The sequence below is a fragment of the Panthera leo genome, chromosome A2 (genome assembly GCF_018350215.1).
Source record: "Panthera leo isolate Ple1 chromosome A2, P.leo_Ple1_pat1.1, whole genome shotgun sequence".
NCBI lineage: Eukaryota > Metazoa > Chordata > Mammalia > Carnivora > Felidae > Panthera > Panthera leo.
In genome coordinates this window covers 153,248,005-153,265,864 of record NC_056680.1, presented here as the reverse complement: position 1 = coordinate 153,265,864, position 17,860 = coordinate 153,248,005, and the positions used below count along the sequence as shown (strand labels likewise).

Below are 17,860 nucleotides of genomic sequence, written 5' to 3'. Positions count from 1 at the left end.
TGTTCTTCATTTACTCCGTATAGTCAGAGTGTATAACTTCACTTAGAACATTGAGAATCTCTGGGAATGACCTGTATTTGGGTATCATAGATGTGCTATGTGATGGTGGGGCGCAGATGCACGTGTGTGAATTCAGTGGTTATTGGTTGTGCGGTCTCATTTGGTACCATTGGCTGAATCGCCTCATAGGGTGACCTGTCAACTCCAGCTCTTCTTTCCCATACACTTCTGGTGTCATCCTGTATTTGGATTTCTTTCTTAGTTTTCTGCTAATTGCCAGTTTAGGACCATTTTCTTTTGATTCAGAAAGCTAGGTTCTTTTCGGCCCAAGCTCAGGAGGTACAGCCAAATTTCAGTCCAAATTACCTCCACCCTATATTAATTTCCTAAGGCTGCCATAACAAAGTACCACAAGCTGGGTGGCTTAGAACAGCAGTGACTTACTGTGTCACAGCTGGATGCTGGAAATCGAAATCAAGGTGTCAGCAGGGCCATGTTCCCTTTAAAGCTTGTAGGGAATCATACTTGCCTCCTCCTAGCTTCTGGTGGCTTCCCTGGTCTGTAGGTTCTTCAGTCCAGTCTCTGCTTTGTCGTCACGTGGCTGTTCTCTTATAAGGACATAGGTTATGTGGATTAGGGGCTCACCCTACTCCAGTATGATCTCATCTTAACTAAATACATCTGCAGTGACTCTGTTTCCAAATAAAGTCAAGTTTTGAGGTACTAGAGTTAAGACTTCAGCATATCTTATACAGCAAAGGAGGTGGCATAGTGCAATCCATAACCTAATCTTGTGTATAAAGGTGTTACTGTCCAGGCCCACTGAATTTTCCTGCGTTAAACTCAATGTCCCTGAGGTGTTGGGCTCCAGGATGCTTTACCCTGACCTGTATCCTTTTTGGATCATTCTCAACAAGCTGCTCATGTTGATAGACCTTTTGAGTTAGCACCCTTTCCTGTGATCTGCTTTGCCTTGATCTAAAACCTCTACAGTTGTTCTCACCCTTTTGGGCCTGAACAACCCATTCATCTCTACATGGAAGTAAAGACCCCTGTTCGTTCCTTCATTTTCCAGGATCTAACTTGTGTTCCTGTTACTTGTTCATCTAGCCACCTTTCATGGAGTGCTGGCAGGACATGGGACCTTGCCGGACACAGCCCTTACTGTGCCATAGAAACTGGCAAATGGCCATGGGCCCAGGTGCCAAATCTTGTGGCATTTGCAGCCTTTGCCCGCTCCCTCCTCACCCTCCTGTCTCATTCCTCCTCAGTCTCCTTCATGGGCTTCTTATTTCCACCCTCTTTCTTGAATGTTGGGGTGTCCCAGGGTCCGGCCCACACCTCCATTCTTCTGACGTTAGTGGCCACCTTAAGTGGTCTCTCCACGTCTGTCTGCAGACCAGATTCTTTGAACTTGAAACTGATGTGTCTAGATACACTCCTAATATTTCTGTGGCACCTTTACTTTTTGTTCCAGGCACTGTGCTAAGTGCTTTGCAGGCCTTATTTTAATTATTTTCCTAGTCCTTTGGGGATGGGATGGCACTGTGGAATCGTGATAGGAGTATGATTTAAGTTTTCTTCCTGTTCTGTTGAGATAGTGGAGGTTCAGAGAGGTTAAAATAACTTGTCACAGTTATGAAGGAGCCAAAATTCAAGCTTGGTCCATCCCCAAATTTTAGATAGCTTGGAGGTAGTTGGATAGAAGTTGTGGGGTCAAAATGGATGATTGAAAGCAGAAGAGCTTCTCCAAGGGCCCAGAAAAAGAAAACAGGAAGACTAAGCTCTGACTGCAGGGTGGTGGGTACAAGAATGGGCAGAGAAGAGGCAGCCATGCTCAGGCCATCCCTTCATGCGGATTGGAGAATTCAGCGTTGGTGTTCACCTTCCCTTGAATGGAGTTGTCATCCGTTAGGAATGAATGCTGTGTCTTATTTTGCTGCCATCCTGGTTATCTTGGTATGGTTAGCCAGGATCTTCATTTACTCCCTTTCATTTTCTGGACAGCTTTTGGAGGCATTTGTGCTGGCTTCTCTTCTGTGCCTCCCTCTCCTGCCGCACCCCTGCTCCCTGGCTCTTCTCTTCCGGCTCCCCTGCCTCCCCCATGACACGAATATGCACCATGGTCATGCCTGCAGTGTGGTGTGGTAGCACCCAGCAGCTTTCCTCATCATTGTAGGTTCTTGGCTTCACCAGGCGTCTGGCTTTTCCCTTGTAGGGCATGGAGCACCCCGTGACCACCGTCTGCAGCAGCGATTTGGAGAAGGCCTACCTGGCATACTGTGCACCTGGGTCTGATGCCCAGGCAGCCATTCTGAAGTTCCAGGCTGGAAAGCACAAATACGAGTTAGACTTCAAAGGTACTTCCTGACCCGCTGCCCTCACCCAGTAGGGCTTGGCCATCTTTTGGCTCTGCCTTCTCCACCTGCACCCTGGAAAAGGTCCATGTGCACACTGAGGGCCAGGAGAGAAAAGGAAAGGGTGGTAAGGGTGGTCCCTGCTCCAGAAGTGCTGCACATCTGGAATGGGAGACAGATGATGCCAACCCAGTGGGATGGAAGAGAAGTTGCCTGGGGAGGGGGTGGTGAGAGAGGACCCCGAGATGAAGACAGGGGCCCGAAGTTTGGAGGGATGGGGGTGGTCTGCATGCGTGCCATGGTGGTGGGCCTGTAGGCCATGGACGACGAGTCCCTCTGGTCTAAGGGTTAACTTGAGTCCCTGATTCCTGTCATAGCAGTTCTGCTGTGTCCTCCCTCGAATGGCAGCTCCATGTCATTGTCTCAGTAGGCACCTGTGGCTTAGGTGGGCTGCAGATTAAACACATGCTAGATGCACACTTGCGTTAAAAGTTGCTGGGAAGCAGATTATCCTGTGCTCCAGATGTTCTGACACTGGGCTTTAAGTGACTTGTCCCGGTTGCCTTTGCGGACAGACAGAAACAGGCCAGATACTCTTTGGCCAGTTCATGTAGTGACTGATTTTGGAGAATTCCTTTGTTTAAATTTTAGTTTTTTTTCTGTAGCTTCTCTTAAGACGTTTTCTCTTAAGGATTTATTAGTCCGGCTGTGTTTAACTCAGTTTTGCCTCTCATTTGTTTATTTTTTATTTATTTTTTAAATGTTTTATTATTTATTTTTGAGAGAGAAACAGAGTGCGAGTGGGGGAGGGGCAGACAGAGAGGGAGACACAGACTCCAAAGCAGGCTCAGGCTCTGAGCTGTCAGCACAGAGCCCGGTGCGGGGCTCGAACCCACAAACTGTGAGATCTTGACCTGAGCCGCAGTCAGATGCTTAACTGACTGAGCCACTCAAGTGCCCCAACATTTGGTTTTTTTAAATGTTTATTTTTGAGAGGGAGAGAGTGCAAGCTGGGGAGAGGCGGAGAGAGAGGACAGAATCTGAGGCAGGCTCTGCACTGTCAGCAGGGAGCCTGACATGGGGCTTCAGCCCACAGACCGCGAGATCATGCCCTGTGCTTAACTGACTGAGACACCCAGGCACCCCTTGCATTACTCACATTTTAAACTCTGAATCCTTCTGAATGTTCAGTCCTTTTAAGGGGAATAACTGGGCCTTCATTTAAATATGGTTTACTGTTTTCTCTATTTTTATGGACCTTCTTCTGGATAAAGGGCAGCAAAGTGTATCTGGTGAATTATCCTAAAATCACTTTACCTGCCTGCTGTTAGCCAGTTGTTTTTCTTGTGGTTGTGGGGCTTATCCTCTTGCTTAAGGTAGAATCGCTGCCCCTCGACTTGCCCTTACAGAGAACTTAAAAGTTTCTTCTGCTCTGCGATGAGAACTGCTTACCAGCCTTCAGTCTCTGCTGGAGAACACCAGCCGTACATCAGGTGGTTTGCAGTCCACAGTCTGATAGGTACAAATACACTAAAGGGGACAGCGAACTCCATGAGGATCAGGTCTATACGGCTAGCACCCATCTGACTGCTGCTGGCAACTGTTCTTAAGTATCTGGAAAATATCAAAACCAGAAATGTCAGATGCAACCTTGATCATTCTCACCCTGGGCCACAGCCCCAGGGGACGTAACAGAAAATCAGGGTAAGGGTGGGAAAGAGCACACAAATGCAGTTTTCTGCAAACGGCAGGAAGAAGCGAGTTCACTCCAGACTGACCCAGGCTCATGCGAGTAAGGAGAATTACTTTTGTTGATGGTGGAGAACAGCAGCCAAAGAAGTAGTTTGAGATGAGTTAGCTTCCCGTCTCACTGCCTCACTGAGAGGTGTAGTGAAAGCAAGTCTCGGACCCAAATCTGCCAGACACATTTATGAACTAAGTATTATTAGGAAACAAGTACATTTAAGAAACACACACAATAGGTCAAATGATTTGTACTGTAGGATTGAGGGAGGAGGAGGAAGCCTCAGGGAGGTGGTGGGGGAAGACTCAGTATTGTCATTTTAGGGACTCTTGTTATAAGTGCTGCTCAAGGCCACTGCCAGGGCCAAGATTCCAGAGGCAGAATTCTGACAACTGTTAGCTGGCAACAGATGGGTAGAATCCCAAAGGTCAGGCTTGTGTAGGGACTCAGCCTATGTATCCCTGGTAACGTAAGTTAGAGAAAATGTCTTATTTTTCCCTGTCCACGGGAGGGTCGGGAGTGGGTCTGACATACATTTAGCCAGTCTGCATATCTTGAATCATTTCACTAGTGAAAGCCCATTTCAGATTCATCATGATGTCAGTCAACAGGCCAATAAAAACCCATGTAAGTGTGCTAATTATTGATGGGGAGTTGAGTGGTGGACAGCAATGGGGGCTGTGGTAGCCATGTCTGGATTATGGGTTCTTGATTAGAATGTGGGGGACCCCCAAAGAGTGCCTGCTCTTGACGACCACCTGGGCTACAGCATGAGGGACACACATCTAGGTGATAACTCAGCATAGGTTCAAATGCTGTAATGTAAGTTACAGACATCTACAAGTTAGTATTAAGTGTTTTTTAAATGAAAAAAAGTTGTTTTTGTACTCCAGGTTCAGAAAGTAAGACTTGACAGGGTTTTCCTGGTGGGTAAGGACATGGAATCTAGCTCATAGGCATTTGTGATTTTTCAACTTGAGGGTCAGTGTCGTCCCCCCACCCCCACCCCTGCCCGCCGCCAACCCTCAGGATAACCCTGAGGGTTTTGGGGTGGGCATGGGGCAAGAATTTTGTTTATTAAAGATGGTACAGGTTTAAAAGGTTTAATACTGCTATGGAATCAGTTTAGTCAAATTAAGAAGAAAAGTCATAAGAGTAAAATTATTATATTAACTAAATCCCACTGGTTTAAGATGTAGTAATTTAGTCTCAGGCTGGGCTGAAGCTTTTTTATATCCAAGCTGGGAAAAATTGCTAAGCAAAATAATAGTTTAAACAAGATTGGAAGGAACAATTTAAAAGTACTCATGTATAATTGTTATGTCAATTACTCATCATTCATGTGTTCATTAAACCCAGTCTCCTAAGGATACCTATTTTCTTTATGGATATTTGAAATGTGAAAATTGCTTTATTTCTTAGCAGACTGATCCTATACTACACACTTGGATTAGTTTTCCAGCCCATTTAGTTGTGTTTATAAAACCTTGCTGTCCTGTGTGCGTATATACATTTGGTGTTTTTTTTTTTTTTTTCAGCCTTTGTTCAGAAAAACCTGGTCTATGGCACGGTCAGAAGGGTTTGCCGGAGACCCAAATACGTGTCTCCCCAGGAGGTGAAGGTGAAGCAAACCTGGTAGGTGGCATGTGTGTCAGTTGGGGTGCACTGTGCTGCGTGTACAGAAAACCTACTCAGACCAGCCAGCGCAGTGAGAGGGTTGTTGGCTTCCGTAACCGAAAGCGCCCACACTCCCGTCTCTGCCCAGCCCTCCTCCAAGTACCTTTTTTCTTAAAAAAAAAATTTTTTTTAATGTTTATTTATTTTGAGACCGAGAGAGACAGAGCATGAATGGTGGTGGGTCAGAGAGAGGGAGACAGAACCTGAGACAGGCTCCAGGCTCTGAGCTGTCAGCACAGAGCCCGACACAGGGCTCGAACTCATGGACCGTGAGATCATGACCTGAGCCAAAGTCGGATGCTTAACCAACTGAGCCACCCAGGCGCCCCTCCTCCACGTGCCTTTGTACTTTCCTTCACTGAATGCCAGAGTGCTGGTATTAATATCAGTGTTCTATAAAAGGTCTGAGAGTTCATGAACCTGAAAAATCAGGGTACACCTAGCACATTTCAGATAGAGAAATATTAGCATGTATTACAAGAGTATAAAATATAATGCAGGTTTATAGAGAGGTGAACATTAGAGTATTATACTAATTACCAGATTAACTTTTATTTATTTTTAATGTTTATTTTTGAGAGAGAGAGCGAGAGAGCATGAGCAGGGGAGGGGCAGAGAGAGAGAGAGAAGGAGACACAGAATCCAAGGCAGGCTTCAGGCTCTGAGTCGTCAGCACAGAGCCTGATGCAGGGCTCAAACTCACAAAACAGTGAGATCACGACCTGAGCTGAAATCAATGCTTAACCAACTGAGCCACCCAGATCAATTAATTTTTAATAAAGCATTAAAGTGACAAAGCAACCACAACATATGTTTTAACTTTAAGTGTGCCAGTAATGTTACTGAGTCATAAAGGTACTCTTGTGCAGATTTTTCCAGAAACCAAAAAAGTTCTTGACTTTAGACTGATTTGAGAGAATGGTTAAGAAATAGTAATAATATCACTCCTAATATTTTCTCTCTGTTTCTATCTTCATGTAACTTTCTTTTGTTATAACTTGGAAGGGATCTTTTCAATAGCTCTTTGGGTTTTTTGTCTTTAGTCCCAGAGTTTTTTATTGATAGTGAGCTATGGTTTTTGCTTCTGATAAAAGCGCATTGTTCTTTGTTCTCCATTTGCATCACGAATGAATGGCAGTTCTGATGCCAAGTCACCTGTAGCAATTTGACTCCTGGCATCCATATTCCACTAGTTGGGAAATGCTTTGAACCAGAGAATTATCTTTGTAGGTAGGAGATTGGTGACACACAATTATAAGGCTGTTAGTTGTGATCAGTGTAGACTCGAACCTGGCTCATCAGGTTTTATTTTCAGTTGACTAGTTGAATTCTAGACTTGAGTATTTTAAAATGTTAAAGTAATAGAAAACTAATGGAATTAGATCAATAAAAATCCATGTATTTCAGGACTTGAATCTTATGGGATACCAAAAAACCAAAAATGGGTACTTGAAGGCACTAACAGGCCAGCTTCATCCTCAGAGTGGGTTCCCTTACAGCTGCCAGAAGCCATTAGGGTAGCGCCCTGCCTTGTAAGCATTTCAGAGCAGGAGAAGGTCCTTCTGCGGTGATGGCGGTATATTTATGAGCTTTGCGCTGATCAGACTTCCTCTGAACCACTAGTTTTAGGCTTGGTGCAGATGTGCCAGGATAGGAGCTGGGCAAGGGGTCTTTTCTCTCCGATCCGCACAGCCACATGATGGGGGAGAGGAGCCTGGCTGGCAAGAGATACTATAGTACCAGTTACATTCGGGTGTGTCACGGCTTAAGCTGAGACTTCAGCCAGTGTTGTTAGCCGTTTCGTGGAGAACTGGTAGTTTCTCTGTTGGCTCTTCTAGGTCTCACAGATGGACTTCAGTGGTTGTATTTGTGGAGCATGGTCATTTAGAGGAGAGTTTGATACAGGATAGAGGGGAAAGGTATTAGCAATTCAAGCAAAAGGTACACTCAGTGGTCTGTATCCTGCCTGCTGTTATCTCCAATGTTTCCGTAATGAGGACCTGTTTGTATAAGTTTTTGGTTTATCTTTATTATCTTTTTTTTTTTTTTGCAAAGATAAACAAATGCATATACAGTATTTTCTGGTTTTTCTTGTGCTAAGGGTAACATTCTAAATGTATTGTTTGTTCTGTACCTTTTCTTTTCCACTTAAAAATAATTATTTCCTTTCAACGTCAGAAGATGTTAAAGTCTTCTGAAATCTGTTGTTGTCTTCGTGGCTCTCTATCACCTGTATATACCCTCGTTTATTTAATCTGTTCCTTTTAGAGGTTTATTTTGCTTTGTTTTAGATTTTTTACTGTCACAAGTGTAATGGCACAATGGATGATCTGGTGTATGTGCTGTTTCATATTCATGGAGGTTAAAGCCCTAGAAGGTAAATGCAGGTTTCTCTTGATGGGGTTGGACCATTATGCACTTGCCCCAGGATGCTTGAGGTGCCTGTTTGCCTCACATCAAGCTCTTGGACTTTTGCTGTTCTCGTGGGTGGCAAAGGGTATATCAGTGTATTTTAATTTGCTTTCTCTTACGAGTGAGGTTTAATATTTTTTCCTAACCTGTAATAGCCATTTGCCTTTTTCTGTGGATGGTTTGTCTTTTTGTCCAATTTTCTGTCAGACTTTTGGTATATTTTGTAAATATTAAGAGCCTTTTATCTACTGGAGAGCTCACTCGGTTTCTTCTTTTAAATTTTTAAAAATATTTATATTTGAGAGAGGGAGAGAATATGAGTCAGGGAGGGGTGGAAAGATAGAGACAGAATCCAAAGCAGGCTCCAGGCTCCAGGCTCCAGGCTCCAGGCTCCAGGCTCTGAGCTTTGAGCTGTCAGCACAGAGCCTGATGCGGGACTCAAAAACTTAGGAGCAGTGAGATACGACCTGAGCTGAAGTCAGACGCCCACCTGACTGGGCCACCCAGGTGCCCCATCACTCAGTTTCTTATACAAATTGCAAACCTTTTTTCTTGGTTTGTTACTTGCCAGCTTTGTTTATGAAATATTTTACCATGCAGAAATGTTTATTTTTTATTTTTTAGTGAAATTTACCCATGTCTTCTGTGTATTGCTTCTGGATTTAGAGTTCAGTTAACTGTGGCTGCTTCTACTTCTGAAAGTTTATTTTTGATTCTTTCCCTATCCAGAGACTACCTTAGATACGGTTTGGAAAAAATCTGTCTCCTTTCTGAGACTGGATGTCTTTTATTGTCACTGTAATGTTGTTTTCATGGGGCCACAAACACACCACACATCAGAAATGATAGTGATCATTTTGGTTAAATTCAAACTGAGATGTGACTTGATTTAGGATCTCTCTGCTGCATAAGCTAAGAGTCACACAGTGTCCATGCAGTGAAGTTTGTGGCTCTTCCTGCTAACCCATGTGACAGTAGCCAGATGTTGTAACTCTAGAAAGCAAGTCTGCTTGGGCCTCTGTGGCAGATTGGGACTATTAGAGTAGGTCGATTTCAGAAACAACTTCTTGGGGCACCTGGGTGGCTCAGTCAGTTAAGCGTTTGACTCTTGATTTCAGCTCAGGTCATGATCTCACAGTTCATGAGTTTGAGCTTTGCATCGGGTGCTGTGCTCATACCGTGGAGCCTGCTTGGGATTCTCTTTCTGTCTTGCTCTGCTCCTCCCCCTCTTGATCATGCATGCTCAGAATCTCTCAATCTCAAATAAATAAAAAGAGATACAACTTCTCTGTTTATGTGAATGACAGGGTCACAGAATATGATCTCCACATTCCACAGTTATAATACAAGAGTTTAACGTAAAGTTCGAAATGGCATTTACACATCAGCTATCTGGTTTAGTTCCTTACTGTCCTTGTATCCTCCATAAAAATGTTTTATTCATGTGATTGGGTCTTATTTTATCTTTTCTTGCCTCCTTGTGGATATTTTTTGTCATTTCGTTTTTTTTTCCCTTCTAGTTTGGAAGAGTTATACATTGTATAACTATTTTTTTTGGCCACCTTAGAAATTATAATAAGTGTTCTTAGGTGTGAGTCAAGTCTGTATCTTTGTGCTTGTATCAACTAATATAAGGGCTTTCATATACCTGATTCCATTATCTTCCTCTGTTTTTTAACTTTGAGGTACTGTTATTTTATACTATGAATGTTTCATTAGATTTACTCACATTTTACCACTTTGTAATTTCAAATTATCTTAGATGAGTCTGTTGGAAAATTCTGTGTTTTTGTTTGCCTGAGTACATCTTTATTTTGCCCTCATTCTTCAAAGATAGTTTCACTGGCTGTAGAATTTTGGGGTGTGGTTATTTTCTCCTGGAATGCCGAAGAGGTCACTCCACTGTCCTCTGGTTTCCATTGCTGTCTTTGTGAAATCAGCAGTCGGTCTAACTGGAGTTTCTTTCCCAGAATCCCTCGTTTTCCTCTGGCTGCTTTGCAGATTTCGTTGGTCTCGCTGTCATGCACTGTCACCTTGGTGAGGCTGGGCATGTGCTTTTATTATCCTGTTGGAGATTCTTGGGGCTTCTTAGACCTATGTGTCAGCGAGTCTCCTTTGTTCTCTTTAAGATTGCCTCCATCCTTTCCTCTCTCCTCTCTTTTTCGAGGTTCGGTTAGGTTCCAACCAGATTCTGGCCTTCTCTCTCTCCCTCTTCTCTGTGTCCCAGTTTCTTCCCCACATCTTCCACCTCCTCATTGTGGGGCCACATTCTGAATTACCACTTAGCATCTCATTCAGCTCACTCTTTTCTTCCCTTCTCAGGTGGTCTCCCCTGCTCATAAGCCTGTCTTTCAAACTTCTAGCAAGGAGTGTATCTTTCATATTTAGAAGTTCCTCCTAATTCTTTTTCAAATCTTCATCTTTTTATAGTTTAGCTCCTTACATAGGTTTTTAAAGTTTGTCTTTTATTTCTTTAAACATAGAAAGAATAATTGTTTTATAATCTGCCTCCTAATTTCAGCATCTTTGGTCTTCATGGTCTGTTTCTGGCTGATTCTTGTTCATGGGACCTTGGTTAGTTATTTTTAAACTGTGCTGTTTTCCTAGGAAAGTTATTTGTGGGAGTTCCTTGAGGCTTAGGATGAAGGTACATGTCTTATGCCAGTGGAAACAGAAGGAATATCTTTTGTAGGAAGAAAAGACCATTCTGAAAAGGAGTCAGAAAATTTTGGAATTACAGCTTCACAGTCCCTGTTCCTAGACCCTTTGTGTGATGTGTCTTTTTTTTTTTTTTTTTTTTTAAGTTTTTTGTGGTGGGGTGGGGGGAGCCATGTGTCTTTTAGAACTCCATCTTTCTTTATCTTTTTTGGAAGATCCTATGGTGCTGGTGTTATGTGAGACCTGTAATTAAACTTGCTAATATTGCAGCAGTAAAAATTAAGCATAGTTGGGGCACCTGGGTGCCTCATTCGGTTAAGTGTCTGACTCTTGATAGCTGCTCAGGTCATGATCTCATGGTTTGTGGGATCGATCCTCGAGTCGGGCTCTGCACTGTGACAGCATGGAACCTGCTTGGGATTTTCTCTCTCCCTCTCTCTCTGCCCTCCCCCACTTGTGCGCTCTCTCTCTCTTTTCTCTCTCAAGAAAACATTAAAAAAAAAAAGCATAGTCAATTTAAGTAGGGTATATACAGACCATAAGTAGCCTCTTAGCAGTTTCAATCAAATTTCTACTGCCAAATTCGTTTTGACATAAATTTTATGTTTTTAAAAATGTTTTTGTATGCCAATTACACCTAATTGAGGCTGCTTGGAAAAAGTTGCAGAGCCCTTTGAATGTTAAAATGATGAGAGTTTAGGCTGCTCTAATCAGTTATTCTCTGCCTTTCATACAAGAGTTGGGATACAGGTGAGAAATGGATCCCTTGTGCCTTATCATTTGCGTTTTGGCCACCTGGGCAAAGTAGAGTGCTCCCACATGGTGGATAGTGTGTGTTTAGGTGCTTCCTCACCTTCTACCTGCTTTCACAAAATGATATTTGTTTACATTTTGTAGCAGTGTCAAGTTTCAAGGCCCAAAGAGCATCCCAGACCATTGGGACCCCTCGGCCCTGCCAGACCCTGGCTTCAAGGTATGGGATTTGCACTGTTTTGGTCCGTGGAGGAGGGCGTTCTGTGACCTAGTGAGTGAACTGACTCCACCACTGAGGAAGCTGTGAGGCCAGGCCGGGCAGGAGGGGAGAGTTCTGTCGGGTTTTGTTATTTTCAGGTATAGGGGATTTTAAGCCTGGATGACCACCAAGAAGATGGTTGTGGCCCCGAGGGGAGAGGATGTATTGTGGATGGAGCATGATGACTTAGAAATTTCTGGGAAGGGCAGAAATAAGGAGCTTAACGGCTGCTCGGCCAATACGTATTAGTTTTACAAAGCAAGAAAACAAAACCAGGGGAGGACTTAAGTATGATGAGGGACGCGGAGAGGGGGAGTTGCTGTTGAAAGGTGCCGGATGTTCGAAGACCAGGAATAGCGACTCACCTGGCTCATGCAGTGCCTGCCAGCGAACAGGAGCTACACTGAGTTCTGTGGAGTGCTCGTGCCATTGTCCAACTGCCTTGTGTACGTGTGGCCCTCAGACTGCCCTCTGCTGCTGGCTTCCTGCAGAGCACTGCAGACCAGCTCTCTGCCCTGAGAGGACTCCTCTTGAGTTGGACAGAGCACAGAGACCCCAGCAGCACACACACACACGTGTAAAGGGCTGGGCGAGTTTGAACAGCAGCACTCAGCACCGCAGGACGAGGTGTCTGTACCGAGGGGAACAGGGAAGATGTCATTGGGTCCACACCTAAATGATGGCTGGTGCTTGTACAGGCAGATGTAGGGGCACAGCATACAGGTCGACGGAAACTTCTTAGGGAGAGAGCCTGGGTCAGGATAGAGGGCGTGTGTAGGTGCTGGGAAGCAGGAGTGACATCTGGGCCGTGCTGTGGAGCGCTTGGTTGTGGGGCTGAGTTGCAGGCTGTGACAGGTATGGGAGCCCTTGACAGTCTGGTCTGGAAGGGGCAGGCTGGTTCCACACTCAGGGGAGAGGAGTTTGGTGTCCTTCCTGGGGTGCGACCAGGGAAACCAGAGTCAGAATTTCTGTTGCAGGAGCCCATGGACATTCAGACGGCACTCAGGGTGAGGGTAGGGCATGCTACAGAGGGATTTCTCACGGGTCCCCAAATGGGCTATCACTGGGCCGTCACTGGGCCAAGCCTCGCAGAGCCAGGCTGGTTAGGTGCAGGCTTCAGGTGTGGGAATTTGTGGATGGTCGCTGTGTAAGTGTCAGCTGCCCTTGGTTAGGAATCTCCCGGCCCATAGGGAGTACTGTTCCTCAGAGCAAGACACTAGGGGAGAGGTGGACTCAGCTGGGAGGACGCAGCAGCCAGGCACCATCCCTGCAAGTCTCACTGCACTCCTCAGTTGATGTGCGTCTGTCTGCCAGCCTGAGAGCTCCTGATGCGTTGCTGCCCATAAGCCTGAACCTGCTTTAACAGGGTTGGCCCCCCTCTCTCCCAGATGTGTGCACTCCACATTTTTGATAACAATTCTGGTCTTGGAGGCTATATAGTCTGCCCTGTGTGGGTACAGAGGAGGAGAAGGGATGTCCTGGGGACACCAGGGTGGTGCTGACGTAAGCATCACCTGCCTGTCCTTCAGGAGGGTTTCACAGTGGACAAAAGGGAAGCGACCACAACTTGCATACATCTCACGCCTGGAGACACTACACCTCTTGGCAAAGGAAGGGTGGTGATCACTATCTGGGCTTGTTGGCAGTTCTGGTGTTTTATGAGCAACCTTGAGAAGGGATTGATGTATATCCTCTGCTTTGATGATAACAGAGAAAAAAATATTTGCTCCCTGCAGAAGATTGCCCTCAGTTCTGCATCGGATGAATATCAGAAGGTCTGGAACCTCTTTAACCGCACGCTGCCTTTCTACTTTGTTCAGAAGATCGAGCGAGTCCAAAATCTGGCCCTCTGGGAAGTCTACCAGTGGTGCGTTGGGGACTCACTCTTGGGCTGGTGACCGTCCCCTCTGATACATACACAGTAGGCTAGCTGCTTGCCAAACGTGTCCTAGGTTTCAGGGACAATCTGAGATGGCAGCCAGAGCTGTGTCCCCACTTTCCTCCCCGTCTCACTATCCTTATAGCTCAGTGCTGGCACATCCCTCAGTGCCGAGGGGACTGAAGCTGCCCTAGTGACAAGGCCAGTGCTTGCCTCTCTGCCTGAAGATCAGCGGGACTGGTCATTGGAAGCCACCCACACCTTGAGGAGTAGAGAGATGCTGTCCTGACAGCCACACAATGGGGGTCTCCTCTTTGTGCCTGAGGACTAGCATGTTCTTGGGTACCTAGGGACTTGGCCTTGTTGAGGGGAGATCTGCAGCAGGTCGCTGTGGCAGGCCTGGGATCCTGCTGACCTGTCCCCAGAAAGGGGGTTGGAGCAGTGTCCTCTGTATTTGGGGCCCAGTGATGAAATCAGGGTAGCACACAGAGGGGGGAAGGGGTGGCCCCCACTGACCAGCATCTTCCAGTTCCCCCAGCTGAGCTCCATGCAGAAGCAAGGTGCTGAAGAAGAAGTAGGTCTGCTTTCCAAGGACTGGTCTGCTTTGGGAGTTCAAGAAGCCGCTGGAGGCCTTTTCACTCCAGTCCCGCTGTTCACCTTTTCTCTGGTCCATGGCTGGTTTCACGGGCCTGGACTCCTGCTGATTCTAATAAAATGTGTCTTCTTGGGTCGAGTGGCTTGTATTTGGCAACAAGCACCCTCTGCCTCCAACATACATTCCTCTCCCATAATTGTAGGCAAAAAGGGCAGATGCAGAAGAGAAACGGAGGGAAGGTGGTAGATGAGAGGCAGCTGTTCCATGGCACCAGTGCCAGTTTCGTTGATGCCATCTGCCAGCAGAACTTTGACTGGAGGGTCTGTGGTCTTCATGGTACTTCTTACGGCAAAGGTAAGGGCGAAAGTGGCCCCACTGGCAGAACCTGGCTTTACCCACCCCCCCCAAACCCCTGGGGCCTGGGTGGCCATTTTAAAGCAAATTGATGGAGGGCATGGGAGAGCCAGGGTGAGTTGATGAGCTGGATCGAACTCAGTGAGGAACAGACCCAGCTGGTGGCACCCTTGTTCTTACTGTGTGCAGCCAGGAGCCTGACCCTAGGTTTGAGCAGCTGGGGTTTTGTGTCCCTGTGGAATGGAGGCTCTGGAAACGGTGAGCAAGAATGGGGTGAGGAAAGCAGGTACCTTCCCAGCCCTGAGTCCGGCCCCAGACCATGCCCCCCAGTCGTTAGAATGGGAATTGGAACAGTTCAGATATGCTTGTGTGCGTGTCATGCCAGCTGTAATGGGAGTTCTCTGTTTTCTGGGTTATTTTAAAACTTTATTTGGAAATAATTTCAAAACTCACAGGGAAGTCTCAAGAATAATATTTTTACTTTTTATTAACATTTTTTGAATTTATTTTTGAGAGAAAGAGACAAAGCGTGAGTTGGGGAGGGGCAGAGAGAGAGGGAGACACAGACAGAATCTGAAGCAGGTTCCAGGCTCTGAGCTGTCACCACAGAGCCCCAATTGGGGCTCGAACTCGTGAACTGTGAGATGAAGACCTGAGCTGAAGTTGGACACTCAACTGACTAGCCACACAGGTGCTCCAAGAATAATATTTTTAAAACTCCAGCATAAGTTCTACCTAGATTAATCAGCTTTAATACTTTGCCACGGTGGCTTTATCCTGACCCATGTGCAAGTAGGTGGCATATATGGTGCCATCTTTAACGTGACCACGACATGGCTGCTAGATTGAAGCATCTCCACAATGTGATACTGTAGTGAACAGCCCCTCTTCTGACCCCATCGCTTGTCCATCAGCCGTTCTTGGAGGTGGCAGCAGCTGTGGAGTCGGCATAGAGAAAGCCAGTGGCAGATGTATTTCCCATTGTGTGTGTGGTGGCCTCCAGTGCAGGCTCCTGTTGGACGGCTTCATAATTGTCTGCGTTGGGCTCCTGGCATCCAGTGTCCCGTGCGGGGTCTTGTTCCCTTTCCACACCAACCCTGTGAGGCTGGTGTGACAGGCCCAGTTGAGAGCTGAGGAGGCTGAGATCTGGGGGTTAAGTAGCAGTGTGCCCAGGGACCTTTCAGATTTGAGGGACAGAGTCGGAATCGGATCTCTCTGTCTCCAAGTTTGGAGACTCCTCTGTTGGCCTTCATGAGGGAGGACAGGAGGCAGGGGCAGGTGGTGACCGAAGGACGGAGGCCATCGGCACTGCCTGGTTGACGGGACACCCCAGCCTCCCCTTCCAGGCTGCGGGCTGTGCCCCGACGCCAGCTGAGCCCGCCTGTGTCCTTGCAGGGAGCTACTTTGCCCGCGACGCCGCATATTCCCACCACTACAGCAAATCTGACACCAAGTCCCACACGATGTTCCTGGCCCGGGTGCTGGTCGGGGAGTTCGTCCGAGGCAGCGCCTCCTTCGTCCGCCCCCCGGCCAAGGAAGGCCACGGCAACGTCTTCTATGACAGCTGCGTGAACAGCATGTCCGACCCCTCCATCTTCGTGATCTTCGAGAAGCACCAGATCTACCCTGAGTACATCATCCAGTACGCCAGCTCCACCAAGCCCGTGGCGGGGGTCTCCACCCTCTTCTCCTTAGCGTCTTTCTTTGGCGGCCGGCAGTGAGCGTGCGGTGATGCTTTTAGTGCCTTTCAGGCTTCTTGTCCTTGGAGTAGCTATTTGGGAAAGTTTTCTTCTTTTTTTCTTTTAACAGAAAACTTTTTAATGAACTGTTCATTTAGCATTGACTTCCTGATGAAGTTACATTCTTAATCTCTCACTGATGATAGTTTTTAGTTTTAAGCCACTTTTGGGCTCATTAGTAAACTAACCAGAAGTGACTGTAGGTGGGCCTATTATTACTTTTTAGTAGTGTGTTAAAATTTTATTATTTACACTCTTTGTTGACTTGGCAGCTGATGGGCACCAGGCACAGAGTTTCTAGATACTATTTTATGGATTGATTTTAGATTTCAGTTGCTTTCTCTGCAGTGAGTGGTTTGGTTTTTCAGGGTCTCAGTGGCATCTCATTTAATTTTTTGTCAGAATGACACAGTAGTCATCGGTACAGGCGGCAGTCACTGTGTCTGTGGCTCTGGCTCTGATCCAGGCAGCTCTTCTCCTGGGCTTCTGGCCTTGGAATGGCCCGTATATCACAGGGTTAGAGCAAGTGGCTACTGTGTGGTGTCACCGCAGTCCTGTCAGTTGCCCCGTGTCCTGGCAGGGTCAGCATCCCTCAGAGGAAGCGCTTTAATCCTGGCAGGTGACACGGTCCCCCCAAGGGCCCCAGGCTCTGCCCACCAACACCCGTTGCCGCATCTCCTGAGTACACTGGACACCCTCCAGATGTGGGTTTTATGTTCCTGTGAGATTGGAATACCTGTGCTGCAAATGTCACAACAGAGTATGGAAATAAAAAATATTTATCTGAGGTGGGCAACAAGCAAAGCTCATTCTTCAGCGTCTGTTATCGAGCACCTGCTGGATACAGGCACTATTCTGGGTGTCTGGATATAACGGAGCCTCCATTACTGGCCTCGGGGGCTGTGTGTGGACTTACCCATGGGGCTGATGAACTTGAGGGTTCAGGGCCCCTCACTTGCTGGGGCTGTCTCCACAACCGTTGCAGGGGTGGGTCCTAACTATGTGGCCACATGGTCATACGTCTCAGTTAAATGCGTAAAAATTACATATTTGGATTTTTTTCCTTCTCCAACCCCTATAAATCCCAAGTTCCACAAAACCCAGATTGGCTACTGAGTGTGTTGTAGATGTGTGTGTGTGTATGGGGCGGGGGGGTGCATTCTGTGAGTGTCGTCCACACACAGCAGGTTATGGGAGTCTCTACCGGGTGCTGGCTGGCTCTGCTCTGGGGGAGGAGGGGCTGACAGGGTGGCTCCGTGTTATGAAGTGGCTGTACCTGTTGGTCTCTGGGTTTAGTCCTCAGCAGTGGGCTTCTCACCTCCCCTACACCTTTCCTACCCATCCCCCCACCTTCCTAGTACAGTGTGTCCACCCCATGTGATGTCTTCACTTCTGCTGCTTTGTCCTCACATTCTCCGTTTAGTTCTTTCCCT

General features: G+C 46.6%; 1 protein-coding gene across 1 annotated transcript in view; it reads left to right on the top strand.

The window, feature by feature from the left end:
* PARP12 (poly(ADP-ribose) polymerase family member 12) overlaps window positions 1-17,245 on the top strand; it is a 38,707-nt gene extending 21,462 nt beyond the window's left edge. Inside the window, exons 7-12 of the mRNA XM_042926353.1 lie at window positions 2,219-2,360; window positions 5,640-5,736; window positions 11,746-11,821; window positions 13,597-13,727; window positions 14,537-14,688; window positions 16,084-17,245. Of these exons, the coding sequence (XP_042782287.1) occupies window positions 2,219-2,360; window positions 5,640-5,736; window positions 11,746-11,821; window positions 13,597-13,727; window positions 14,537-14,688; window positions 16,084-16,409 (924 nt within the window). The 3' untranslated portion in view covers window positions 16,410-17,245. The remainder of the gene's footprint in view (window positions 1-2,218; window positions 2,361-5,639; window positions 5,737-11,745; window positions 11,822-13,596; window positions 13,728-14,536; window positions 14,689-16,083) is intronic.
* The last annotated feature ends 615 nt before the right edge of the window (window positions 17,246-17,860 follow it).